The sequence below is a fragment of the Ascidia mentula genome, chromosome 2, assembly GCF_947561715.1.
Source record: "Ascidia mentula chromosome 2, kaAscMent1.1, whole genome shotgun sequence".
Lineage (NCBI taxonomy): Eukaryota > Metazoa > Chordata > Ascidiacea > Phlebobranchia > Ascidiidae > Ascidia > Ascidia mentula.
This window is the reverse complement of record NC_138567.1, coordinates 1,813,455-1,840,723: the sequence shown is the minus strand read 5'-3', so window position 1 is coordinate 1,840,723 and position 27,269 is coordinate 1,813,455. Positions and strand designations below refer to the sequence as shown.

The 27,269-nt window shown below is 36.7% G+C and overlaps 4 protein-coding genes and 2 pseudogenes across 10 annotated transcripts in view; 3 read left to right on the top strand and 3 right to left on the bottom strand.

The window, feature by feature from the left end:
• Positions 1-2,838, top strand: part of LOC145888770 (receptor-interacting serine/threonine-protein kinase 2-like) — a 28,900-nt gene extending 26,062 nt beyond the window's left edge. For both annotated transcript variants that reach the window (XM_082979616.1, XM_082979615.1), the window contains 6 exons: positions 383-486; positions 542-727; positions 791-1,023; positions 1,369-1,404; positions 1,702-1,806; positions 1,910-2,838. In XM_082979616.1, the coding sequence (XP_082835742.1) occupies positions 383-486; positions 542-727; positions 791-1,023; positions 1,369-1,404; positions 1,702-1,806; positions 1,910-2,097 (852 nt within the window). In that variant the 3' untranslated portion in view covers positions 2,098-2,838. The remainder of the gene's footprint in view (positions 1-382; positions 487-541; positions 728-790; positions 1,024-1,368; positions 1,405-1,701; positions 1,807-1,909) is intronic.
• Positions 2,839-3,187: 349 nt separating this feature from the next.
• LOC145888775 (glucoside xylosyltransferase 1-like) lies at positions 3,188-8,506 on the bottom strand (annotated as a pseudogene). Its single transcript, XR_014399463.1, has 8 exons — positions 7,845-8,506; positions 7,381-7,468; positions 6,843-6,965; positions 6,386-6,529; positions 5,848-6,059; positions 5,389-5,578; positions 4,890-5,059; positions 3,188-4,410 (listed from the first exon to the last, which is right to left on the bottom strand). The product of XR_014399463.1 is annotated as a glucoside xylosyltransferase 1-like (transcript).
• A 303-nt stretch (positions 8,507-8,809) lies between these two features.
• On the bottom strand, positions 8,810-12,037 carry LOC145888776 (single-strand selective monofunctional uracil DNA glycosylase pseudogene; annotated as a pseudogene). Of its 4 annotated transcripts, XR_014399466.1 has the most exons (3): positions 11,038-12,037; positions 10,934-10,974; positions 8,810-10,797 (listed from the first exon to the last, which is right to left on the bottom strand). The product of XR_014399466.1 is annotated as a single-strand selective monofunctional uracil DNA glycosylase pseudogene, transcript variant X3 (transcript). The 4 variants fall into 4 exon arrangements; XR_014399465.1 differs by having other exon boundaries at positions 10,934-12,037; XR_014399464.1 differs by having other exon boundaries at positions 8,810-10,974.
• A 750-nt stretch (positions 12,038-12,787) lies between these two features.
• LOC145889131 (sushi domain-containing protein 4-like) lies at positions 12,788-22,115 on the top strand. Its single transcript, XM_082980013.1, has 9 exons — positions 12,788-12,926; positions 13,327-13,533; positions 14,193-14,378; positions 15,867-15,944; positions 16,290-16,457; positions 16,699-16,883; positions 18,787-19,321; positions 20,429-20,544; positions 21,188-22,115. The coding sequence occupies exons 1-8, from the start codon at positions 12,869-12,871 to the stop codon at positions 20,515-20,517; spliced, it is 1,506 nt and encodes a 501-aa protein (XP_082836139.1). The 5' UTR covers positions 12,788-12,868; the 3' UTR covers positions 20,518-20,544; positions 21,188-22,115.
• Positions 22,116-23,119: 1,004 nt separating this feature from the next.
• On the top strand, positions 23,120-25,210 carry LOC145888736 (serine/threonine/tyrosine-interacting protein B-like). Its single transcript, XM_082979562.1, has 8 exons — positions 23,120-23,248; positions 23,328-23,414; positions 23,739-23,836; positions 24,015-24,152; positions 24,317-24,367; positions 24,511-24,583; positions 24,804-24,976; positions 25,071-25,210. The coding sequence occupies exons 1-7, from the start codon at positions 23,207-23,209 to the stop codon at positions 24,921-24,923; spliced, it is 609 nt and encodes a 202-aa protein (XP_082835688.1). The 5' UTR covers positions 23,120-23,206; the 3' UTR covers positions 24,924-24,976; positions 25,071-25,210.
• LOC145888735 (radial spoke head protein 9 homolog) lies at positions 24,923-27,269 on the bottom strand. The gene is made up of 5 exons (XM_082979561.1): positions 26,973-27,269; positions 26,547-26,712; positions 26,018-26,147; positions 25,578-25,724; positions 24,923-25,247 (listed from the first exon to the last, which is right to left on the bottom strand). Exons 1-5 carry the CDS (start codon positions 27,197-27,199, stop codon positions 25,087-25,089), a joined length of 831 nt encoding a protein of 276 aa, XP_082835687.1. The 5' UTR covers positions 27,200-27,269; the 3' UTR covers positions 24,923-25,086.

The following is a 27,269-nucleotide window of genomic DNA, read 5'->3' as shown; positions in this document are numbered from 1 at the left end:
AATGCCTAAATGACCCAGTGCATTCCAAGCCAAAGCAAAAGCTCGATGATTGGAATAGCCGTATTGTGGTTGTGGTACACATAGGCGCCTGGTGTTCATATTTCCAGGAAGGGCGGCAATATTGTGACGTGATTAAGTATCGCAAAACTGTCTTTGAATTTCAATGCATATGCAAGAGGCATATTGATCGAAAGGGCAGTGTTAACGACAGTGTCTGTTTGTGCAATGTAATTATTTCCAAACAAACATCATAATTCGAACGTTACGAATGCGACAAGTTTCGTGGTGTGGTTTCCTAAAATCTTGCGTGGTAGCCTACTTGTATTTTATTGAAAAACCTTGATGGGCACCGCCCTTTTTAATTAGAAGTAATTTTATGCAGGTACAAAAAGCTGTTGGACAAACTACTCCTTTGAGGGAGTACCAAACTGTTTGTATGAAACCAGGAACCACCACCATTATGGTTTCAACATCTGGATTTTCATGGTATAATTGTAACTGATTGTTAAAAATGTTGAAGACTAACGGGTATCTTCTTTAGGTACACAATCATTTTCCAAAAGTTTTTTGGACTTGCAAAGGAAATGTCACTGATCTTGGCTGTTCCATCAGGACTAACTGCATCTCCAAATGAAACTGTTGTTTCTATGTTGATTTGTGACAACATCGCTGCAACAAAAGGAATATATCCTTTTGAAAAACTAATTGAAACAACATTTGTCGTTACGTAAGTCTCATAGTATGTGACACGTGTTGACTAGTTACAACGTTTACAAAGTGTTTCATGCAGGAGTGGAGATGAAGATCTTATCGTAAGCCTAACCAGCGACGACATCGTGTTTGTTGAAGATACAAAACACATTGCAAACATTTGGGAAAGGACAAAGTTTGAAACTCAATTCCTGTTAAAAAACTGTACAGGAAGTAGCCTCAGCTACAAAAAAATCAGAATTGTGATAAAATCTGCTCAGAGGCAAACTATATTGCTGAAGGAAACCTGCTATATAAAAAATGGAACTGTAGGTATGTTTAGTCAAAAAATTCGTATTTTAAAAATTACTTTTTGATGCAATGTTCAACAATTTCACTTCACTATTACTTTTATTGTTGAAGTAGACAGCAGTTTGAACTATCCACAACCTGAACCTTGCAGGAAAATCTCCCAGGGCTTTTTTCATGCAAGCCAATGTTAACTATGACTCCACAGTACAACATGTCTTGATCAAATCTTGTTGCTAATACTTAATCCATCGTATTTACAAAACATTCAAAATTTGATAACTCTCAACGATAAGCTTTTGTTTTGACCATATTAGTATATATTTGTTGCATGTCTCCAATGGTTTTAATCATTATCTTTTGTGCCAGAATTACACAACATAAAAAGAGGCCAACCTTTACCAGGTTAGTCATAACCTGAAAACCATTTTTTTAAAATTGTTATTGTTTAAATCACATATTAATTTTAAATGGCATGTGTGCATTATACAGGGGAATGTACACTTGTTTATGAGTGAGGGCAGATTTACCCAATCACTTTTCTCTCTATTTCTGTAAAGTTATTTGTACCAGTGTGGGAATTTACTGATAATACTGCCTAAAACCAGTTGATCATAGAACAGAAAGCTTTTGTGATGTTTTTCAAGTAATTGCATTGAAAATTTTATAAAAGATATAATAAAAAGTAAATGTGCAAAACAGGAGAAAGAACTGAGCAGATCGCACCATTACAAGGTGTACACATTACCAGAGGAAGTGTAGCTGGTGTCCAGGGTGGTGTTACCATACATAATTACAATAATCCAGGTATATACACACCAATTAAAAATTCCTACTATACTGATTTCATTGTATTTTTTTTAACTTTGCTTACACTGTTAATCTTAACCTTGACTAATGTCTGATTTAGAACCTCTGAGGAAAAGACTTTTAAAAAGCAGTGATGATGACAACAGTGGAAGCAACAGGTTCAGCGCTTTGGAAGAAAAAGTTGCAGCACATAGTGATTCACAAAATATAATCTATATTACTGCATGTTTCATGATCTGTGTTGCAATTTTTGTTTTTATTTTATATATTTTCATTAATGCACTTTGAATAATTTTATGATTTCATCCTAGGAGCTTACCTTTTTGTACTTTTGTAGAATTAATTATTGTGTACTCAGAAACCTCATGCCTTCCATTGGTTTCATAGAAACATTGTGCTGAGCATTTTTTTCATTGCAATTTACATTTATGTGTGTTCTTCCCCTATGCATTTTCTTATCTATTTGTTCCTAATCTTTTTTTCAATCTGTACCACTTGATCTTTTTAACGTTTGCTATTCCCACTCAGTAGTCAAGATATTTATCCTGTTATTAGCTTTGTTAACTTTAATAGTTTAAATGGATTACTAAAGATTTAAAGAATTCCTTTTTTGCAACACATAACAAACTACTTAGGTAATCAGGAAACATCTGTACCCGATTAAATCCAATCTCCTCTGTAGTAACTGTTTTATGGATGCAGTTTTTGTGTGTTAATAATTGTTAATGAAATTTGTTGAGTGAAAAAACGTTTTTGTCATTTTTTTACCAGACCGGGATTCGAACCCTGGATATCTTGGCTACGAATCCCGATCAGGTTTTCTTCTTGGTATATGGGTCTGGCGATCGACCGATTTTTGCCAATTTTCTTTTTTGCATGCCTTCGGCAACTTATCTGTTAAGGTCGTTAGCGATGTATTGGTCGATAAGTTCACAAGCCGTGAGACCTTAACGCTCGTGTTTGGGCTCACTAACACCGTTCACGCATTTTTTTGCATACCACAAGGTAGGAGAGCACAGATACAGCATATGTAGCGTTTGGTTGGTTCCAATAAAGAGATGTTACAATGCCCTAATGAAAATTAGCCTTTGTGACAATATTTCCAGAAACTAGTTAAAATCATTTGATGACAGGACAAATTAATTTTTGGAAAGCCCGAAGGTCGGAATAGTGTGTAACACGAAGCACATGTAATTCAAACTTATGCAATTAACGCTTAAATTTTGTGGGCTTGTAAACAAAATTTTCGTGACAACCAGCACCGAAAATTCGGCTGATCCTGCAGCGTACAAATAGAATTCCCAGTCGCTGCTATAACTGAAACTAATAAGTCTGCTTGCGTGTTCTTGATGTAGACTACTGAATTTAAAACTCCGTAAACAGACTTGTTTATTAATGGAAACACACGTTTGCAATGTCGGGCAGCGTAAAGTTCAATTGTTCCAAGCGCGTTAGTGACTGAGCGAGTAACTTCTACTGCGTTCCAGTTAAGTGTCCGAGACTATAGTTGGGTGACAGAAGTAATGACAGAGAATAACAGCGAATAATGACAACGAATTTTGACAGAGAAAAGTGAGAACAAGTTACAACGAAAAAAAGGTCTGTCGTCGAGCCGGATGCCAGAAGACTGCGCGAGTTCTGCCGCGAAGCCTAACAACCGTCTGCAGCCTTCAGTCCGTTTTTTTTGCATTTCTCTTTCTCGCGATCAACAAAATATTTTTAAATTACACGACAAAGTATTCCCATGGTTTGCAGACGGCAACAAGGTTACCCTTTACTTCAGAGAACCAGGAATAACGTAGTGGTCAAAAAAGTGAAGTGATGCACGTATGAATAATAACGTACTGCAAAATGTCTCTTAGTGTTATCTGGTGGTTGTGTACAATAAAGGAAGACAACCGCCCAAAAAAGCCATAGTGAGTTATCGTTATTCAGAGAAAATCCAGATATTTGTACTGTGGCAAAAGTGTTTCCAATGGTTTGTGAGACAAAATTTTTTTCTTAATAGTTGGCTTTGTGAATCTGTTCGTGGCATTGAGACTTCAGTACTCCATCAAGTATGGCGTATAGCAGGTGACCTCTGATATGCCTTGGATCCCATTTAACCGACATTAAAAGCCTAATTCCCCCAACCAGAAAATCAAGTCCATTGCTCAACAAAAACTTTTTTACGTCACAGTATTCACGTTTTCGTTCGGCATGCGTTCATTTCATCTAAATTAAATGTAAGACTTTGGTAATACGCATGCAGAGTTTGAAACGATACACATACAATATACCTTAATACCCAATTAGCCTAACATGAACAGTAACGTCGGAGATAGAGCTTTCGAAGTTAGCTACGCGTTTGGTTCCATTTCCCCCACACTGCATCCTCATCAGGATCGCCACAATTTAATAACCGAAAACCATGACGTCACACCCTCGTATACACAATATCCGTTCCCTATTTTACGAAGCAAGAAGGTTTTTGATGCTTCTCGCTAAAGGTGGACTGATGACGTCAGACTTGGTGGCGCAGAAAGTTCCTTGAGCAGAAGATTTGAGTTGATCGAGGAATGGAAGCAGAAGATGAGCTTCAGGGTCACTTTCAAGGTCAAACTGTTGATATTATAACGTGATGGTAAATACGAAATGAAAATAAAGATGCAGCTTGATTAAAATTCACTAAACGCCGACGATTACAATATTTTGTGTTTTACTTTCTCAGAAGATTATTTGCAACATTCTAAGCTGGCGAAATTGCAATGGAAGCTTTTCACAAAATAAACAGAATTTTTTTCACCGAAACAAGGCGCGAAAAAAAATTTCGTACACCATGACAAAACATTACCAAAAGGCACTCACTTGAGAGAGAAGCTTAATTTCAATCACCATCTTACGAGTGACAAAGCGAATTGTTTCAACCAAAAGTCGAAACGGTTTCGTGCAAAACACGCGGCAATTCGGCCGAAGTGTCAAATCAGAAAGTAAACAAGTTCCTAAAACAATCTAAGTGTTTTCCCACAAACCAACGAACAACAGCGAGCACGGGCGTCGCGCGAACCTCGACAAAAACCTAAAGAAATTCGATCGCTCACCTTTAAAAATGCCTCGAAAAGCGCGCGAAATGTTGGATTGACGTCACCGAGAAATGCCGATGTGATGCCGTGCACCGCACTAGCGACATCTTGTGACTCGGCATCGCTGCAAACGTTGCTTTCTTCGCTGCAAAAGTTGTTTTTGAAGTTCCAGGAACAGGAAAGTTGGACTGCAAAGGTTTGTTGACGTAAGGTACATCACGTGATTTAATCATGATGAAACAATTTGGTTTGCTTTGTTGGGCTACTGGTTTACCAGTTATATTACATGTAAATATAAGCTTGTGTTGAAGTGTCATAAAATGTCAAAATAATTGAAAGTTAAGCTTCTCGAGAAGTTGCTCCAATGCGCAACTTGTGGCCATTTACGTGTTTTTTTTTTGTTTGTTCGCAACCTTATACGATCCTTATAAGTTGTGATTATTTAACCTAAACCACGAGTCTTACAAAAAGTTGTATAGGGACTGTAACCATGTGTTTATAACTTCTCCTGTAATACCTGGGTTGTAATGGTACATAATGTTCATTAACTTCTGGTCGTGTTCAGCTTTCTCCTTAAACTGCCGGTAATACGTCATCAACGAGTCAACACCATACGTCATTCGTTTCGGTTGAATGCTCACGTATTTTTCGTCATGGAAGAGATTCCATTCGCTCTTCAGCATTCGAGTAAAGTTCATCATCATTATCTGGACAAGAAACTTTATTTATTGTGACGTAACATTTGCAGTGATGTAACAGAATCGACATTTGTGTTCCAATGAGAGCAAGTGAATCATTGGGGGATGTTTTGTACTTTATACCACATGTATAAAAACGCTCATTTCCAAATCATAACTCACATATGGGAATGGTCAAAGTCTTCTTTACCAGCAGCCAACTTGTATGCCTAATGCTCAAGGTTTGCGACCAAGTTTCACTTGAATGTAAAAAAAAAGTGAACATCTAGACGACTCACCCCAGTATTGATTTGAAAAAGTCCTGACGAGTGTGAAATAAAATTCTCGTTGTAGCGACTGCCACCCAGTGGATGGCCAGAAGTCGGAGATATGGCCGCTACCTGCGCTCAGTGAACGATTCAAACTGCATCCACAGTTCATCGAGCGGTTTGAGGAAAATGACGTCACTATCACTGTATATTGCAGCATCGGTCACTTCCTTTAAAATCATCTGCACGACAAAATAGATAAATAAATATATTAATTAATTATTGTAAATAAATGCTTAGTAATGTATTTTTCGCATCTCAAATCTCGAAATATTGCACCGGACATTTTCATACAGTAGCATTATATATTATACAGCCTATAGAACTGCATTTTTCGAATATCATATGGTGTTCCCATATCAGTGAGCCATACCATAGTTTTTCCAAAGCCAAAGCTAAAAGCCAATCCCAATGGCAAAATACCATTTGTAATTTATAGTTTTGTTAACATGAAAATCACAATTAAGATGAATCTTAATACTCTTACAGGCAGAAAATATGTGCTTACAGGTAGAAAGAGACGGAACGACCCGCATGGTTTGTACCATTTCTTCCATTCCTTTACCAGGGTTCCCGGAAGATATTCTTCATAGTTCGCATTGTACAACTTGTATTGGAACTTCTCTTGCGAATGAACAGGCCAAGATGATATCTTGAAAAAGAAGAAACGTTTTTTTGTAACAATACACTTGGGGTACCGATAGGAACGATTAAATTCAACACACAAAGAAAAATATTCATATTCGCTTCGTAGTTCGATGGTGCAGACATAGTTAAGAAACGCTTTTTGTAATTCTTAACACGGTATATGTGCAACATATTCCTGGGTTGGCAACGTCACAACTAAGTACTTTTAAAGACAAACACTTGCAATTTCGTCTCAATAACTATAACCGTTTTTTCGTCTTGAATGAAATCTTTGACTCGGGTGGTTTTTGGCATAAGACTTGTGAGTATTTTGGTACCTCCGCCTCGAAGAGTGGTTTCATGTCGTCCTCTGTGAAGATGTGGACGTAGAGAGGAGACTTGGAGAAGAGCACGGCGGATTTTACCATGGTTACCGTCAAATCCATGGGTTTCCGTATATCCTGAAAGTGGACACAAATTTTAGGTAAAACCAACTAATTAGAAATTAAGTGGTGACAGTTGGGATTGCAAGTTTTAATTTCTAAAGACCCGAGAATCAAACAAAATTATGGTGGTCGTTAAGGTGGTGATTATAATTGGAATCGTCATTTTTAATCCTCACATGAAGCAATCCGCTCTTTGGTAATAGTTCTTAATTGTTATTGTGTGACTTAATGCAACGTATGGAAGGAGATGTTGATGGTTTGTAACGAAATGTCGTGAGATTTGCAAGAGATACAACAAGTTCAACTGCAGAGTTTCTTGCAACAAAACTGTAATTCATTGATCACACGACACCGTACATAAACGTAAAATGTGGATATTTTTAGATGTTATTTTAACATCTGTTGCAAAGATTTCAATTTATTGACTTACCCTGATACCTTGATAGTTGGGTCGCCCACACGATACAGCTACGAGATGCATCGTCTCAACCTTCTGCACAGATCGTCCGGACAAATTCCTGAAAGTATATCGAGTACTTCAACTTTACATTACACTATGCAATCATACGTTTACCTTTGCGCTGAATTAGTACAGCAATGGTTGTAACTACGAATCAAACTAACGGAAGACCCTTATCATAACGCAATTGGCTTCAGTAATTGCCAAAATCATTTGATGCAAGTGATTGTAAAATACCACACTGCGCTCCCTTGATACAACCGGTTATAAGTTTCCTGCTCATGGGTGTTTCAATGCAATTTAGGCGGCAATGCCATGTACGTTTTCAAAAAACTTGTTAATTTAACTAAAGTACTTACAACCGTGGGTTCGAACCCCATTAAACCAAAACATAAATGCTTCGTATCGCACATGGCATCTATATATAGACTTACATCAACCAATTTCCACAAGTTAACCAACTTGCAACAAGAATCAACAGCCACAAGATAAAGATGGTCGCCCTGGAGAGTCGGCAGATTTTCATTATAGAAACGTTTTAGAAACCTTTCAAAAGATATCAGCAAATGTATAGGGTCGCTGCCGATCAGTCATTACTATACAAGGCCCATTTTTATTAACACAGTTTCAAATTTCTGCTGTAAACGTGTATGAACCAACATAGGTTTTACCATGCCTCACGTAAAGCAAACGTAGGAATCAGAATACACCTAAGTTGGTCATCAAGTCTGAACTTTCCTCTTGACTCTGGCTACCTGATACTTAACTTAACTTTCGCGGGACTTCCGTCAGTATTCTAGGGAGTTTATGATTGGATTGGATTGATTTGCTCGCTTCACTTAACCTGAACGCCACAAACAAAACAACAACACCCAAACCCACAAATCCAATTCGTTATTTAAGTTCAGCCAAACAGCATTGGCAAGTAAATCTTCTTTTTGAACTAATTGGGCAGCCTATAAACTTCCTGGTTGCTGCAACATTAGCCTTACTTCCCAATAAAACCAGCAAGCTTCTAATCTAACTGCCTCGACCACGCAGAATCAAGCGAACAACCAGCTGTAATGACACGGTTGATTGAACACCGTCTGCGTGGTTACTCACGAAATACGCCGCGGGCAATTTACAAGTAAACCCGTTATTTGTGCGAATAAAGCTTCGTGCAGAGAACGGAGCGAACCAAATCTGCTCGAACCGAAAACACAAAGATCTCTGCATTTTTCAAACACATTTCCTATTAAATGAATCTTTCTTTTTGTACTAAGATTATTGAAATATTAAGAAAATAATAAAATAAACAATCGTGACGACGACTCACCCCAGTATTGATTTGAAAAAGTCCTTTCGTCACTATCACTGTATATTGCAGCGTCAGTAATTCCTTCAAAATCATCTGTACGACAAAATAGACAAAAATATTAATAAATGTAACCAATTTTGATCTCTAGAAATGGCAGCGAATCACACAACATACGATATTAAAAGGGTTTCACAGGGTACAACAAAGAGCTTCAAGATCTACAATTTGCAAATCACTTGTAATGTTTCCATATAAGACTTGACCATACCCGAGTGCACGCCCGCACGCCGGCGGCGCAAAGCGTGAGTGTGGACCCGGCCTAAGACTTAATTCCCATATAGATTAAGAAGCGTAACATATACACAAACTGTACGTTTTTTTACCGAGGTTCATATATAATTTAATACGATTCCCTTTTAACCAGTTAAATTTATTTTCTGCTTCTACTACCTGCCTTACGATAAGATTTGTCGAAATAAAGTAATATTTTTTATGGAAGTACATACCTCAGATTGATTTTAACTATAGTTTATTACAAATTAATTTCCACTATACAGATATAATACATTTTTTGCAAATGCGGTGTAAAGAACAAGAGTACAAAATGATAAGTTTAAGCTAATGATACAAAATCTGGGAACACAAAAATCACCTGAAGCACATTTACTTTACCAAATTGTAAATAATTAAATCTACGCAATATAATTAAATCAACGCAATATAGTGTGAGCTATAGATTTCGGGGAAAGGAAAATAATGGTTTAAATGCATAAAACAAAACCATTTTTACACTATAAGCTTTCGCTTGGACCAAAAATTTTGTTTGTTACTTTGGGGGTTTGTTTACACCACGCATAACATTTTGTTCAATGTGTTTAGTAAAGCATATACTACTATATGTCAAAAAGGGATAACAATTTATTATTTATATCAAACTGAGTCAAATTATACATCATCATGTCCTCGTCGGGACATTAAAATTCATCACAAGATTCAACAACCTTTGACGAATGGCCAGTCATAAAATCATGAATTCCAGATTCTTTTAGCACTTTGGTTACTTTGGATGTCCAAGTATCAGCATTTCCGTTTATTGGTGAAGGGTGCAGTATTTTTACCACCTTTATATTAGGCTTGTCCAGAGCTTTCACTGCATTTTTAGCCTTTTCAGTAGCATAATTTCCGATGCCTACTATAGCTTTCAAATCAAAAATGTTTATACATTCTTTTAAAGCCTGGTCACAAAACGGCTCAAAAAGTTTGCGTTTCCCAGCGCGCATTTTAGCAGGGGCTTCATTGTTGCCTTGAGCATCGAGAAATAGCAAGGGGCAGTAGTTTCGGACAAAGCAGTTTCGGAAAAATTTTTCTGGAGTCTCGCAAATACTTCTAATCAATCCCCATAGTCTTTTTCCACTTTCCTCTTCACGTGAATGCCCAAATTCATCAACAAAAAAGTGTCGTGGCTGGGGATCTGGATGTTGCACCTTTCCTCTAATTTCTAACCAACCAACAACATCCTTAGTGTTACCAAAGGGAACCCCGTTTTGACCCATTCCGTAAGGACCCGGATTCATTCCCAAGAAAAGAGTTCTAGTATTTCCTTCACAGTACTTTGTTACGTAATTAACATGCGGTTCATAAGCGTACTCGATTGGGTTGCATACCTGGTGATCTTCGTTGCAAAGAGGTTTCAAACGCACGCACAACTCCACCTCTATCCAGAGGTATTCTGCTTTTGTTGGCCCATATGGTGGCTCTATCGGTCTTGATTGTAATGGAGCATTGAGAACTTTTTTTTTTAAAACATTTAGAATATCCTGTTGCTCTTGAACCTGCAGTTCTTGAAGCTGCAACGAGATTTTTTCCTTCAGCCGTTTTAGCCTTTGTTTTTTTTCTTTCCTTGTTTCCCCCTGAGGTTCCGTTTCTTGAAGCTTTTCAATTCTTGCGTTCAAATCTAACAGTTCTCCTTCGAAACACAAACGCCGAATTCCTTCTCCTATATTTTTCCATATCAACTCAAGCAAATATCGCAAATTATCTTGTGACATGTTGGGGTGGTATCGCTTTTGTTAAATGAGGAGCAGCGTCTAAACAACAGATTTTAGACAATCCAGATACGTTTTTTCTTTTTATGCTGGATCCAAAAAAAGTAGAATTTGCTGGATTTTGTTGGGTTTATATAGAGTTCAGTATATCGTTAAAAAAAATTGTTCACATGGTAACCTTTTGATGATGCGTTGGTTTATTTTCCCACGGATTGTTTACTGTGGAGGAACTTGACGGTATGAGTATATTGATCTTAGGAAAACAAACGGTTTTTTGAATACCTTTTCAATCAAATATTCGCCAAGTTCGGTTTCACTGATATTTTCTCCCCATAGTTTCAGCAAAATCAAATTCCAATGAATCGAGAACTGAGATTATTTCTTTAATTCCGTTTAGTTAAGTATAATTGTGTCAAATAGATTCCGTAACATGGTTTGACATATTGAAATTTAACATTTCAAGAAACGACCTTCTTTATCGTGTACAGCTTCGTACATGCTTTCATTTAAAATGTAAAGAAAAAGCTTAAGTGTGGTAATATCAAACTGTAAGGAAAGGTAAAATTAAAACACCCTTTTTGAAAAGTCGAAGCAACCTTTCTTTTTTAAAAAGGCGAGCGTTGGGGAAGCATTGGAGGCATTTTTGTAATAACTTAATGAAAAGAGTTTTTTGCGTTTCATCAACAAACATTGGAGATTGGGTTTTTATTCGTTTCACGTAAACAAAATATTATGGTCGGTGGTTTTATTTGTTGCTTTATGGGAAAAAAAGCTTTCAACAACATTATGAAACGCTAGCGTTGAGTTGAACAAAACTCCATTGTTTTTTGTCACACAATACTAGACCTGGGAAGCCGTTGAAAACAACCTACAAACTGCCACAAATAATCAACACATGGTTCGATGTGAGGCCACATTCCTAACAAAACAAATAAGTACGAAACAAAAAATAAGTTTCCTAAACTCAACACTGAAACACCAGACAGAAAGGACACAAGCGGAGTTAAACTTGCCTGCAGAGCTCAAACAAGCTGCTGATCCCCTGCCCTGCTGGACAACCACGTTTTTCCAGACACTTCGTAAGAAACGCCCTTGTGGTCATTGTTCTCTCTCTCTCTGCCTTTTTCCAGACACTTCGCCATCGCTCTGTTACGTTCGCACGTTCTTGTGATAGTTAATTCGCTGCAATTCAGTAGTTAAACGCTTCTGGAACAAATTAAACTTCACGCCGCCTGACATTGCAAACGTGTGTTTCGATTAATAAATAAGTCTGTTCTAGGAATCGAATTTAGTATTAACAGCATCAGAAAAGTTTCAGCACAGCAGCCGACTGGAACCAATTGGTAGCCTACGTTGCAGTACTGACATTTTCCGTTATGGTAACGAACATTGTTATAAAGTCCGTTGAAAACAGGGCGAGAGTGTGACGCAAGCCCACCCATTCCAATAGATATCTGTCGTTTCGCTTGGCGCACACAAGAGGGCGGTAGCGACAAAAAGACGTGGGTTACGTTGACAAGGCGCTTGCTAATGGTTATTGGTTATCCCCGCTACTTTCTCCGGCATAAAGTTCCTGCTACTTTTTTGAAACCAGCCTGAACTGAAGAAGATTCATTCTACATTAAAAAAGTTAAAGGTCTTTGCAAGAATACAACCATCTTCGATTTTATTTTTAATCGCTACCGGCAATACCGAGTTATGCTTATTTGTTACGTAATTGTTATTTTAGTGTTGTACATTTAACGTAGCGGTTAAAGTAGCAACTGTCTGAAGGTAGATTTTAGATAAAAAATTGTCAAATCTATGCGAAAGGTTTTTGTGACGTTGTTTTACTTGTATTTATACTTTATTGGCACAAGTTAATATTTGAAGTTGATGTTATAACTTTATTCTCATTCAGTCAGTGCACATTAATATCCGCTCAGATTTCATGGAAACTTAAGTCATAATGAGTAAAAAAAGAGGAACAACGTTTCTTTGGTTGTTGTTACATTGTATAATTTCTTTGTTTTTTTTTTATTTTGTCGGACTTAGTCCCCATACCATGTAATAAACTAATCTGAAAGCAATTGGGGTTTTGGATTAGTTGAAAGTGTTTTCTGGTCAAGAAGTGATGCTTCTCCAAACCACAACCTTTCTTCTTTTGATTCTAAAAGTCTTTGCCGTCAATGGTATGTATAGGCCATAAAGTAGTGATTTAAGTTATTAAATGGAAACAATAATATAATTTTTCGTCTACTTTTCAACAAATACTTTCTTTCAAAGTTTGTTGGTTCTCGTCACTTTGTTATGTTAAACTGCAACTGCCAAGTGCACTTTTCTGTCTGTCACAGTTTTTTTTCATTCGATAAAAGATAATATTCACTGACCCTCATCATTTTTTTAACAATTTTTAACAAAAATGAATTTTTAATGTCTATACTGACACATAAAAAACTATTTGTCAGTCAACACCAAGCTGCACGGACTGATTTCTGGAGTAATTTATGTTTTTTTGTCTTCTATTTAATGCAAAATTTCTATACCATGCAATTAAGTTATGTTTATTTTATTTCGTTTTGATGTTTTCAGAAAACTACTGTACAGAACACGGTTATTCGCCTGAGAATGGATATCGTAATCCTCCAGTAACAGAGCAACCCTACTTTACTGGATCTAAAATCCATTACCACTGCAATAGTGGTTATGCTTTGAACTCAACAACTTCTTATCAAACTTGTGTTGAAGGCTTACAAGGTTTTTATTGGGAACCATCTGCTTTGCCTGGATGCCGAAAATGTAAGGAATTACAATTGTTGGGGTCAAATTATTGTAGCCTATATTGGCAATTTGATTTAGTGTGACATTTACAAAAGTTGTTAACTTGCATACAAAAATTTCCTTGTTATGTTACTATGTGGTGTCATGTATATACTGTAACTCTGGTATCAGGAAATATGTTCATAATTTTAACTATTTTTTATTATAAACTGGGTTGCATTTAGGGATGGGCAATTCAGAATAGCGAATCCGAAGGATTCGAATCTTAAACTATCCGAATCCAAATTGTCTTCAAACCGAATAATTGGTTGCATTATTTACCTTCTATGTACGGTAACTTTCCGTATTTGCGCATGCGACGGTGTTAAAAAATTAATGTAAGCCGTCCGTAAATGTTAAAGGCAAACTTTGGTGCCCTACTATAATTGGCAACAAATCTGTTTGGTATTCTGGATTTGATTTAACTATTCTAGAATATTCTAGAATAGTGTGCTATTCTATATTGCCCATCCCTAGTTGCATTGATGCACTTTTTTCCAATTTGTGACATTAAATTTATGTCCGGTCCTGCATTTCCTTGACTATTTCAACTCAAAAATTGCTAGCCAAACATAGTATATATATGATTTATTTATGTGACAGATTGTTGACAAAACACAAATTTGAATGTATTTTAGTGGCTGAATGTGGAAATCTAAGTGTTGAGAACGGTCAAACTTTTGTCGGAAGTTATTATGAAGGTCATCTCATTGACATCGATCAAGTTATTTGCTTGCACGGATATGTACCGAACTTCTCAGTGAATGAAACGAAATGCACAAAGAATGGAACCTGGTCCAGACAACTTTCTTGTAAAAGTTCAGGCAAGTGGATAATTTTTTGTAGTTTTGAACTGTATGTGGCTGTGACTGCGTATAAACAATGTCAGCAAACAATATATATATAAACATGTCAATCAGTTAGTGCTTGGCAGCAATAGCCTCAGATTTACTTTGACTGTAAAGAAATTAGTAGCTCTATATAAACGACCAAGCAGTGTTAGTGGTAGTGTGACCTTCTTACCCATAAAATTTTTTGGTAATGTTGTACATAGCTTATGACACTTGATTTCCATGTCACCATTAAACTCAATCTAAATATGTCAACTTTGTAGCTGTAGGCCATCTTTACTCATTTCTATATACTACCTCAATCTCTCAGTTGCACTTCTGTCCTGATCCTCCTATTGTGTTAAATTTTATGTAAGTTTTATTCCAGATTTTTTGGATAAACCTCATTTAGCCCTAAAGTTTTAATCATAATTTTGTGTCTCAAAACAACAAATGCACTGGTTTTGTTTGGACTTCCTACCAATTACATTCACAGAGTGACAAACTATGACTCATCATGATGCGTTGTGACATCAGATTCATGCATGTGTAACACTCTGTGACATCACAGAGCCTAGTCATGTTCATATCAAACTTGTGCCAAAACCATTTACCAAACATCCATCATCACACAGCATGTCAAACAGGCATGAAAGGGTAATTCTGACTGGCTAAGTGCTGCTATTTATTTTAAAAGACTTGGCTGTTAATTGGTCTGGCAGCAACTGGACAGGTTTAGTTTTTACAGACAGTTATTTTACGATGTGATAAAAACAAAGCAACACTCAAAGGCCTAAATGATTATTGTTACTGTTATGTGAATTATAAGATGCATTATGCATATAAAACTTATAATGCACTTGGCAGCCAAACCTTCCACTGGCTGACTGTATTATTCAATTAGTGCAGGAAAGTGTCTATCGATATAATTGTTTGCGATCAGCTCTTTGTTAAAAAATCTATACAAAACTTTTTGTGGTTGGTTGTGAAGCATAAGTAACCTAGTATGGCTGGTAGTAAGTTTTGTTCGCTGTTTGTGTGTGATTAGCTGTGCAGGTTAGTGAGATGATTTCCTGTCAGAAAGGTGATTGACGTATGATAAAAATTGTCGGTCAGTGATTACCTGATGCAGAGGAATTACATCATTCTGTTTACAGTCTTGCCGTTAGTATTTAAGGGGAAGCATCAGTCTATAACTTAGACACAATTCGTCAACAAGAATTCATCAAGTAATAGTTAAAATATGTTCTTCTGCAAGCAGGTTTATAACTGTTTGAGTTTAAGGATAATTAAATATTTCTTGCCATAGGTGCAGCCATATTTCAAGGCTTTTAACTCGTATTTTTCTGTTAGGTTCCTTTTTAATGGTTCCTTATAAAAGAGTTATGTCTGGATACAATAACGATTGATTTGTGATTGTATCGATTTGTTACAAAATATTTTTATGCTGTTTTTTCAGCTGTTATTTGTCTTGCATTACAGGTGCAACAACAGTTAGTCCAATTATGTACTGCCCTAGACCGCAAGCGATTGAAAATGGAATTATTCTCTGCTGCGAGGGTAAGTAGAAGTGTGTGTTGTCAATTAATGTAATTTTAAAGTTTTTATATATGTTGTTTTTCACGTTTAAACAATGACTAAGTAGCTCAAGTTTTTCTTATGTACTATCTTGTGAAGTCCTCTCTTGCCCAAGTAAAAACATGTCCATTTAGGATAATATTAAACATTTCTCTATCACTTAAGTAATGTGCTGCAACTCTTCATAAGTTAAACATGTTAAACAAAATCTTCTCAGGCATTTAGTTACTTTAGATCATATCAGTGATGTGTAATTGACTCCTAAATATTTTCTACAATTTACCCAGTAAACGTTGTATTTTCTGTAAATCTGTATTTTTTTTATAGGTATGGCTCATTTAAATGCTTGTTGCCCGTACGAAGGGAAAGTCCAGTTTGAATGTGAGAGTGGTTATGAGTTGTATAATGGATTGCCCGAGATGAAATGTTCAGCAAATGGACAGTGGGTACCCATAGAACCGCACGCACCGAACCAGTATCCAGTCTGCGTGCCAGGTTTGTTATTGTTATCATGTATGCACACTTTAATACTTCACTAGATGAAACAAATATATGTGTATGTTATATTACTGGGCAATTTACCCTCACGCTCATAATGCATGAATGGGATTTCTGGTTTAAAACTACAACAAAAAGTGAATATGTATCTACCAAATCTTAAAACAGAATTTTTGAGGCCTTAAGTTAGACTCATTAAACTTCTCTTATTATTTTGTTAAAATATTAATTTTCTTAGTTGAGTCCACAACTGCAGCAGTGACGAGACCCAATGCATTCAAACTATCAGATGATATGATTCGTACAGTGATAGGGGTGGCTGCCGGCGTGCTATCTCTTCTTCTGATCGTAATTATTCTTGCTTTTTGTAAACCCAAGTTGAAGGACATCAAGCGAAGATGGAGAGACAAGCGAGAAGATGAGGTTGGAATATGTTCTTGCACTTGATTGGTTAATTTCTGATCCTTTGTATAGTCTAAAATTAAGACAGCATTGTGAGTACACAAATGTAAATAAAGGCACGGTTTTAATAGACTCTGTGGCTTGGGTTTGGTTGGTTGGATGTCTATGTTTGAAAAAATAGCAATGAGAGTAACTCATAATTCATGAAGAAAACAGAATGAATGAAACATATTTTAGAATTTTACATTTTTTGAACATAAAAAAAATCTTGGTCTTTGTTAAGTTAAACACTGATTCACTAATTTCAGTACGTTTAAGGTTTATTTGTTTTTAATTCATAAAACTGGTCAGTTTCATAATTAATCTTGTGTTTGGGCACAGTTTATAATAAGAATACATGTTGATTTCATAAAGAAAACCCTACCATTGTCAGAAAACATGCTTTGTATGATGCATGCATATGTGGAGAGTTTGCATGCAGCTATCACGTGATCAAACATGTTTGTGAGATGCCCCCATTATACCACATATAAAACCACTGCACTTTTATTGCTAGCCCACACTGTTGTGTGGCTAACTCGTAAAATCCAACCAAATGCTTTTTATTGATTTTACCAACAATCAGACTGTGTGGTACAATGGGATTCACATTTTTCAATTTTAGTATGTGCTTGCAGATAGCCTTATACTAATGTATTGACTTAAAATGTAATATTATGTAAGTGATGCATTTGACACCTTAGGCGTCATGATAAATGAACCATGGCCAATGCCATGACAAGTACCGAAAAAAAGCATTTACCAAGCATTTGCCTAGTGATAAAGGGAATATGTGAAGCTCTTTGTTCATTTCTGTTTGCTCTACTTATCCCCCTACTGTTATGTTTGTCTTCAAAATTAAAGTTTGTGGTTTATTCTACTTGAAAACACTTTTAGCAAATGGAACAAGCATTGTTGGGTAGGATTGTGTTCATCAACTTGGTATTAAATATGACACTACTATTCCACTTCATGTATCAAATTCTTGTGTAGCCATTATATGGTCATATGTGGGTGTATGTGTGTAAGTGTGTGTGTGTGTGTGTATGAACTGGTAATGGCTAGACATGTTGTGAGTCATCCACTGGCAAAGTCTCCATCAAAACAGTGAACACTGACTAATAAGTTTTTGTAATGTGTGGTTTCGTCGTTCCTTTAGATATCTATATTTGAACATGGCAAGAAACAATTTGATCTCACCATTGAACTTCGTATGCAAATTTATGTTAAATTTCTATCAATAGAATAAGTTTTGCCTGGGGCACTTTTCAGTATATTGTGTACACTGTATGGTGGTGCTTAAAAAATTAGGTAAAGCGAAACTATTGTTTTGGATAAAGTTACAAACAGGCTGGTGAAAACATAAAACTTATGGCCGTATTTCTATGATTATTCCAAAATAAATTGAAAAGTAGAGACTCTAGTAAGTTCCCTTAATGTGATGTCATAATAACCATTGTGGCTTTTTATAGACTTATGTTGTTATATTTACACAGCCTTCTTGGTATAAAGACTGGCAGGATTAATTCTTTTCTCAGTTATAAATATGTTTTCCTCATTATATGCCTCCTTCTGACTGTTTTTACTATTTCGTATATTCTATGTTCATTAGCTCTAGGAGAGTTCCACCTGAACAATGTCACTTGTTGTTGGTCAAAACACATACTTGGTTTTAAGTCATTGTAGAATGCACACTATTGCTATTCCTAAAGTGGTTGTAGCTATTAATCGTAAAAGCAACAAACTTTAGCCCCACATTACTATGTTTAATTTGATCCAAGTTAGTGTGTCAAAATGTGACGACTTCATTAGCGGTTTAACGACTTGTGTTTCCCAAATGCGTCATCATAATGACCTTTGTTAATTTCTTTTGTGACGTTTACAGAACGGATTGATTGTAAACGGCCAACGTGTAAATCTTCCATCGTACGAGGAAGCGACTTCGTGTGCGGAACAACTTTGGTTTGATTCCTACAACAGAGTCGGTTCCATCCCCCCGCCCCTCAACTCTCTAGCGCCATCCATACAACGTGATTCGGAGATGACGCGACCGCCCGAGAGCAACCTCGACGGTGACGTCATAATGCCTGTCGGGGATCGCGTTCTGGTGGACGAGGCGCCGGGAACGTCAGCGTTCGCGTTCGAGGACAGTTTTTTGTCGTTTTTTGATCCGTCCCCCTCCGTGCCATCAAACGCGGCCGACAGCGCAAGAACTGGGGCGGAATCGCCCGACAGCGCATGCGCGTTACTAACCAGTCCTGAACCCCATAGCAACGTCGGGGAGGTGAGGTTGGAGGCGGACGTTCGTCGATCAAGTTTCGATAACGTCGATTATGAAAATTCTGTGACGCAACAAACAAACAGAGAGCAAGGCACGTCACGTGATAGCGGAGGGGAAGTCGATAGCGGAAGTGTTATTGGTAAGCGAAACACCATCGTTATACTTCCTAAATCACCTGCTCTTTTACTATGGCTCTCACTGAGCCTCTAGCACTACTGTGTACCAATCAGTTGTTTAACGAAAGCGCTCTCCACTGTGGTTTCCTTCTATTGTTTGGCACCCAATGGATCAAAGTTGACCGAAAGTTGCACAAAGCGAAATATTCTGGTCCTAATTTATCATCTTTTCGACATGTTTAACATTTTGATAGTGGGGAAACGCAAACCTATTTCTGACAATGTTTTCCGAATAAGTTTTAATTCTTGTGATTGCATTTTATAGTACTGATAATGAACCCAGTAAGAGTTCGAAACGTCTACTTAATATGATAAACAGCATTTTAGCTCTGGCTTTCCCTTTTAGACTTGTCAACTCCAGATATTTCGCACCCTAGATGTCTCCCCCTTGTGTAAAATGCTTCGTTGCCACTGTTTTCATGATATGGGGCCTTGATAGTGAACGAAACTTCGTTACTTCTCAATCTTTACAAAGAAACAATCAAGTTAAAACGTAACAGGGAGTTGAGTTTGTCTACAGTCATAGGTTTGCTGTGTGGTTCTGCAACTACTAAACTAAAAACCATACACAATAAGTAACTATACATTTTTCGATTGCCGCATGTATTAGAAGTGCTGAGGTAGGGAGGTTCCAATGTTTTTTGAACGAGAGCCAATTTTGATCGAGCAAAGGCATCCACGGGGCAACGTTTCAACCCTAAAATTCATACGTGTATTTCCCGTTACGCTTGAATGGTAAATATATACCATGTATGCTCACTGGTCAATCCTTGAAAAGGAATTCGTGTCGCGTTGCGCTTGGTGTCACGTGCTCTTCTTGTTGGTAAACAAAGTTTCATCGAACGCTTTGGAGTGAAGTTGCAATAGTCAACCTAACCTCAAATATTTATCCAAACATAGGCGGTTCATGTGGAACACTATGTGATACCATACTCGCGGGTTACGTAAAAATTGCCCAGCGACCGACAATTTTGACACTCCTGTCCTGTAACGCGTAAAGAAGTTTCATGTGTACAGGAATTAGGGGCCCCCTCAAAACGTAACCACGTAATACTTTTTTCTACTTTCAGATCGCTTTCTCGTCTCAGGAGGTCAACCTTCCACCGCCGTTGTTCTGACGTCACCAGACTATCTTCACACAGATTCAACAAGCGTGTGACGCCGTGGGAGTCGTTATTTTATTGTTGTAAGTCTTATTATCATAGGCAGTGGATCTTAAACATTCTTGCGCAACACAACATATGAAGAAACCAATATGGCTTGTAGATGTCAATCTAATCTTCACAGCCTACATCCATTTAAGATCAACAACAAGGTCCTTACGACGGCTACTATAACTTGTTCTTGTCAACTATAAACCTAATGATCGCGATACGATATCTGTAATCGCCAAGTAAGGACCTGTGCAGTGGGGAGATCCTGCCAATTATGCCATTGCACGAAACATTACCGCGTTGTACTTGGAAATTAATATTTCGGTGAAAATAAACGCAGCTTCAAGTGATATGTGGTGTATGTTGCACATGCACATGTTAAAAGTTTATAAAACCTGAGCTGCTACATTTTTTTGTCATAATGTTTGTGGCAATAATTTGTGATTTGGTTTCATTTGAACGCGTAATTGGACGCTGCGACAACAAAATTTAACATCAGAGCTGCCTTCTTTGATCTCCTTGTGAATGTGTGATAGAAAGTATTATTTGAAATACCTGCCAGAATATCTTGGCTCACCCCAGTTCTCAATTTGCATTACACTTACTTACATATAATCTATTTCACTTACCCTGCACTAGACCGTAAACCGTATATTTACTTTGCATTGTTTCCAGGTCTACTTGAGGTCTGAATATGATGATTTTGTTTCAAAATTCCTCCAACTCAACTTGTCGATCCTTGAAATTGTCTCCTATTCTGAGTTAAATATTATGAAGTTTTGTTTGGCCGAAATCACATGAAGGAATGAAACGGATCAAGTGAAGAAGCAGATTTTGCAAACCTAATGCAGCTAAACGAGTTTTTCTTCATCATGTCGTCATGTACATTTATAACCGAAACGCTGCTTACGTCAACTTTTCAGTAGACCTACAATTCAATGATGCTTCTAAAAAAAGCACCTATATTAAAATATAACTGGCTTACCGATGCTGAGTGATTAAAACCTATTCATTTTTCTCACTTCAAAACCTCATCTAAATAGAAAACTGTAACCATGGTTTCCATGAAAATCGAATGCCGCCTTGATTGCATCCAGCGGTACGACCTCTAGCTCCACCGTGTGGTATCAGCACTTATATTTTTTTCCTTTGATTTTTATGTGAATTGTTTCGCCCAGGACAGTTTTAAAATCTGCAAGTTGTTCGTTTGGTTTTATTGGTAAAGAGGTTATTAACCCTGTCGATACGTCCTTAATACAAGTGTATACGGGTACATTTGATTCGTATTTTGTGACGTCACGCTCTGTTTTGTGTTCAAGTGACATTTATTGTGACTTCATTATGTTTTAAGCTGTAATTTTCGTCTTGGTTTCCATCTAGGCAATGTTGCAATATTATCAAAAGGGCGAATTTATGCGAAAGAATTGTATTTTCAACATCCATTGGTCTTAACACGGATTTTGTGTCTTTGTTTTCTGTGCATGGTTTTGTTTAGTTGTCTGTATCTCTTCTTGACTCTGTTTCGTTTCTGTCGATGAAATCCCTTTTACACAAAACACAAACTAATAGAGTTTGCTGCAAGAAATACAAGACAAGATTGTCATTGTGTCGTAATAAGCACGTATCAAGGTTACTGTAGAACAAACAAATGTGTTGGGCTGATGAATTCAATTTAACTTGAAAAGAAGCCATTGATAATATTATATTACTTACAAAGGTAACACGAAGTCGGGTTTTTGACAAGGGCAATATTTTGCCTATGAGGTACATGCTGGGCGAACTCCCCGACTATCTATTGCACATCTGCGGTATCCGTCGTTGATAAGATGTAGGACTTATGCAACGTATGCCCATGTGTGGTCACAAAAAACAACAAATTTGTGCGAATATAAATGCAATGTTAATTACCAAATAAAAACGCACGAGGTGGCGAAAAAGAAAATGCGATGACATCAAAATAGACAAAATATTTTGTTTGTAAAAAAGATTGTTTTTGTTAGACGGAAATTGTGATTTTAATTCAAGGGAAATACTGCAGCGTACAAGTAGGATTCCCTGTCGCTGCTTTGCTGAAGCTAAAGTCTGTTTGCGTGTTCTTGCTGATATAGACTACTGAATTAACAGCTCCGTGAACAGACTTCTTTATTAATGGAAACACACGATTGCAATTACCAGGTGGCTTAAGTTTAACTAGTTTCAAGCGCGTTTAACACGTGACTGAATTGCAGCGAATTTAATTATTAAAAGAACGTGCGAACGTTTACAGCGCGATGGCAAGAATAACGACAGGGCCGAGAGAATACGAGCGACTGAGAGAGTAGACGAGACTGGACTGAAGTCCTTGAAGGATTACGAAATGAGCGTTTTATAACAAAGTGTCAGAAAAAATGTGTTGTCCAGCAGGATGCCAGAAAGCCTGTGGGAGCTCCTGCAGGAAAGCTTAACACCGTCTGCAGTCTTCGGTCCGTATGTGTTCCAAATGTGTAAAGAATTAAGTAGGGAAACATGCGTGTTGCTACAATACCCTTTTCATATTTTTTCAAAAAAAAAGATTGTTTTTGTAAGACGGAAATTATGATTTTAATGCCAGGGAAATACCCTTTTTGGAAAAGACACACCCCCTTCAGAAGAAATTGTATTTAACAATAAAAGTCTTAATCTTTTTGCTTAAATAACAACGGTTTGAGTTCAATAATGTTTTGTGATGAAAGCGAATTGGAAATGCAGGATAGCCAAGTAAGTCTACAGGCTGTTTTAAATGTTGTGGAAAGAATATTTGCTGGAGTATTTTTGTACGTTGGTTGCATTACTTTAGGAATGGACGTACTCAATGAGACAAGACAAACAAATGATAACCAAGGGTGTCTATCTTGGTCCTTACTCTGCTGCAAGCAAGTCAAAGGTATATTGCACTTTACTACCTTAGTTTTATCACCTATTAATTTATATGTACATGTGAACGACAACATTACAACCGTACACTGCAGTAACGTTTTTTAGAAGTTTAGCTGTTTTAAAAATATTGCACTGAATTAACCATAATATTACCATGCATTTAGTTTACACATTCTATAAACAATCACCATCCTATATCAACAGTATAAAGATACTTTTGCCTTATAATACTGTCAATTGTTTTCAGCTATCAACCATAAAATCATCATGTTTACACATATTCACTATCCTATATCAACAGGATGCAGATACTTTGTCAATTGTTTTTCAGCTACAAGATCTGATTGCTTGTGGAATAACGCATATTATTTGCGTGCGACATCCAATGGAAGGAAAGATAATCCGACCAAATTTTCCAGAAAACTTCGAGTAATGCAAAATTGGTTTTAAAAGCATTGAATATTTTTGTTCTAGTAAATATTAGATATTGGTGTTTAAATATTTCATGTGTTTAAAATATGAAGTATAAGCATTTTATTCTTCTTGTCTTCCAATATGTTAGATTTTTTAGGCCATAACTTTAACTAAAACATTGCTTTTGAAATAGGTACCTGGTTGTTGAAGTGGCTGACAACCCTTGTGAAAACATATTGTCTCATTTTTCTACAGTTATCCAATTTATGAACTTGTGTGTAAGCAAGGGTGGGTCTGTCCTTGTTCATGGGAATGCTGGAATTTCAAGAAGGTGGCATGTTAATTTTTCCTGTCAGATAGGTTTAAGTGGGTTATGTTGAGTCAAATTCTTTTAATGTCATTATTTTCAAACTACATTTATAATATAAATTTCTTGTGTGCTTAGGTTTAAATGTTAAAATGCCGCAGATATGTGTAACCAACCTCTTATTCTAGTGCTGCTTTTGTTGTTGCTTTCCTGATGCAGAAACAGAGCATTTCTTTTAAGTAAGTAATAATAATGTCAACTTGTTGCAGATTTATATTTGTTTACTCACATATATGCGGTAAATCCTTTATATTGCATACATTATTCTTGTACTACAGAGTGCATTAGCTATAAATGAGTGTATAATTCTTATGTTTAACAGAGAAGCATATGCTTATGTCAAGAGCAAGAGATTCTGTGTTAATGTAAATTTGGGTTTCATTCGTCAGCTGAAGGTAAGAACAATTAAAGTTTTCACGCTAGAATGTTGCCAGTATATTTAGGCTGATTAACATTTAATGGTACTTATTCATTATTTGCTTTGGCCTAAAATAATCACCAGACAGGTATTGGATATACAGTGAAAACTAATGTTAGACTTTGCCTAAGCCAAACAATTCTATAAACTCTAGAATCCGTTTACTGCGATAATTGAATACTTTTACGTCTTACCAGGAGTTTGAGCCAATATACAAGGCACAGATGGGTTCAAATGACACAAACTTAATTGCAAATCATTACAAGCGCAACGCAAGTGATGCAGATCTGCCTTTAAACTACATGGACAACACATGAAAGGTCTTGATTTTCATATTTGTGAAACAGCAACACCAAAAGTCAACAAAACAGTGAGTCTATTTTAAGTTTTTCTCAGTCGCATAACTCGAAAACACATACACTTTCATTATATACACAAAATGTAAATGTTGAAACATTGTGCAGGGTCGCAGCAAGATGGTTAAAGCATGAAGGGGATATCGAAATTCTTCTCTCCAGTGCCCACGTAGATGCATCCAAACTTTGTGGTGTGCGGGACGTGGTAGAAAGTGACCCCCACCCACTGGAGGGAGCGGATAACGACGAGACCACTTCCCCTTTCAAACTGAAGGCTCCAAGAACCTGATTGAAAAACAAAACTTATATTAAATAAATAGTTAGACTATTTGCATTAGTTTTGATCAGTGTTTGTATATTATGCATGTAAGAATTGTAAACTTCAGTTACATCTTGTATTTTGTTAAATTTTTAGCAAAATTTATGCAGAAATTACATTTGTGCAATGTTTTGTGTGTACTGTCTGGTTGTTTTTTTGTTGTACCTAAAATTCAATATATGTATGTCATCATTATTCATATCGAGTTTTTTTCTCAGCACAATAAAAATGTACTTCAGTTCAGCATTTTCCAGTGTTTCTTTTCTATTTTGAAAACATACAACAACTTGAATTACCTTTGGGAATATCATCTTCAATGTTGTCAAGGAAATCTATTGAAGGGTTGAGGTCTGCTTTTTCCTTGATAGATTTGGATGCAAGGTTCTGTGCCTCACGGAAGTGCATGTATGATGAAAGTTTCCCACTTTCAGTCACACTTAAACCTAACCAAGAGGTGGCAATAAACAAAACGTTAATTGTAGTTCTATCAAATAACATTAATGGGGTAAGAAAATACTGTTAAATCAGAGTTTGACACGCTGGATGTCATCGCAGTTCCAAAATTATGTATTTTTTAGTACAATTTTGTATGTCTTATAGAGTCATAAATGATAAGTCTGCATACAGTGCACATTGTTTTAACCTCTCAGGTCTCTTTAGTGCAGCTAACCAGTTTAATTGTCCATTGCTGACATACATGGATGTTCAACATTTATTCAAACTCTGTGTTACTTGCCTTCAAAGCTTCTATTTGTGTGGATTTGTCCGAGTGGAGTTTTGATAAATGCACCCCTTGGAACGATGCTAGCCTCATCATTAATCGTCGCAACAATGGCAGCCAACCTGTCTTCTTCTTTGATTTGAATCTGAAAGAAACGTACATTTCTCATAAATGTATGAGTACCCTACACAATGTATCAATAAAAAATATGTATAATAAAGCAATAAAAGATGTGATTTACAGTTATGACAGATAATTAATGTGTGGTAGCCGATTATGAAAAAGGCTGTCATGTTATTCAAAATCTGTAATGTCCACGCTGTTCAATATCATTATCATCTTGCAACTAGAGATAACTGCAATGCAAACATGCTTACAACCAGATTACAAAATATGTTAATATGTGCAAAATTTTAACTATATCCAGCACCAAAATATTTATAAAAAAAATAGCAATAACATAGACATGAATTTGTTTTATCAGCACTATTAACGGCCCCCAAAAAACATTATCTGCGTAAACTTTTCAATCTGACATGCTTACAGTAACTTCCTCCTCCGTGTACTCATCACCATCTTTCACCCTCCTTACATCTGTGTGTTCATACTCGTATGAGGGATCGCCCATAAGACGACCTCTCACCATCGCTGCTTTTTCCATCATTTTGTCTGTGGCCGGGGGTAGAAGATGCCAATCAATGCAGTTGAGACTAAAAAGTCACAGACAGATATTAAATAGGTGGATTTATATGTTTTGTTTGCTTTCAATTGCTTGATGAGAGGACATGAAAATAAAAACGAATGTTAGTAATTGTTTAACTACCTGGGCTCAGCATTCATGCAAAAATGGAGGCACACTGGAAAATATTTGCTATACAATTGTCTTAAAATGAATAAAAAGTGCACAAAAGCATTGATGACCACATTTTATTTAAGAATGTAAGTTTTATATCCTTGCAAATAGATTTACCTGTAAAGTGCTTTTCTTTCATAAAGCTCATCTTTGCCAGTTCCCTGGGCTATAAAATAGTCGTCTTTAATGCCCAAAATCTTGCCCCAGAGCAATACTTTCTGGTATTTGTAATTGGTCTTCAAGATTACCAAAGAGGTTTCCAAGGCGGCTTTTTGCTCTGGACTTAGAATAACCCCGCTTCCAGAAGCATAGTTTATCGACAGATGAAGTCCTTCTGAGTTCATGGCTGCTGCGTTCTTTCGAAACTTTACTGCAATCTGACGCACAAATTTTCAATCACCAAACTGGACGTGA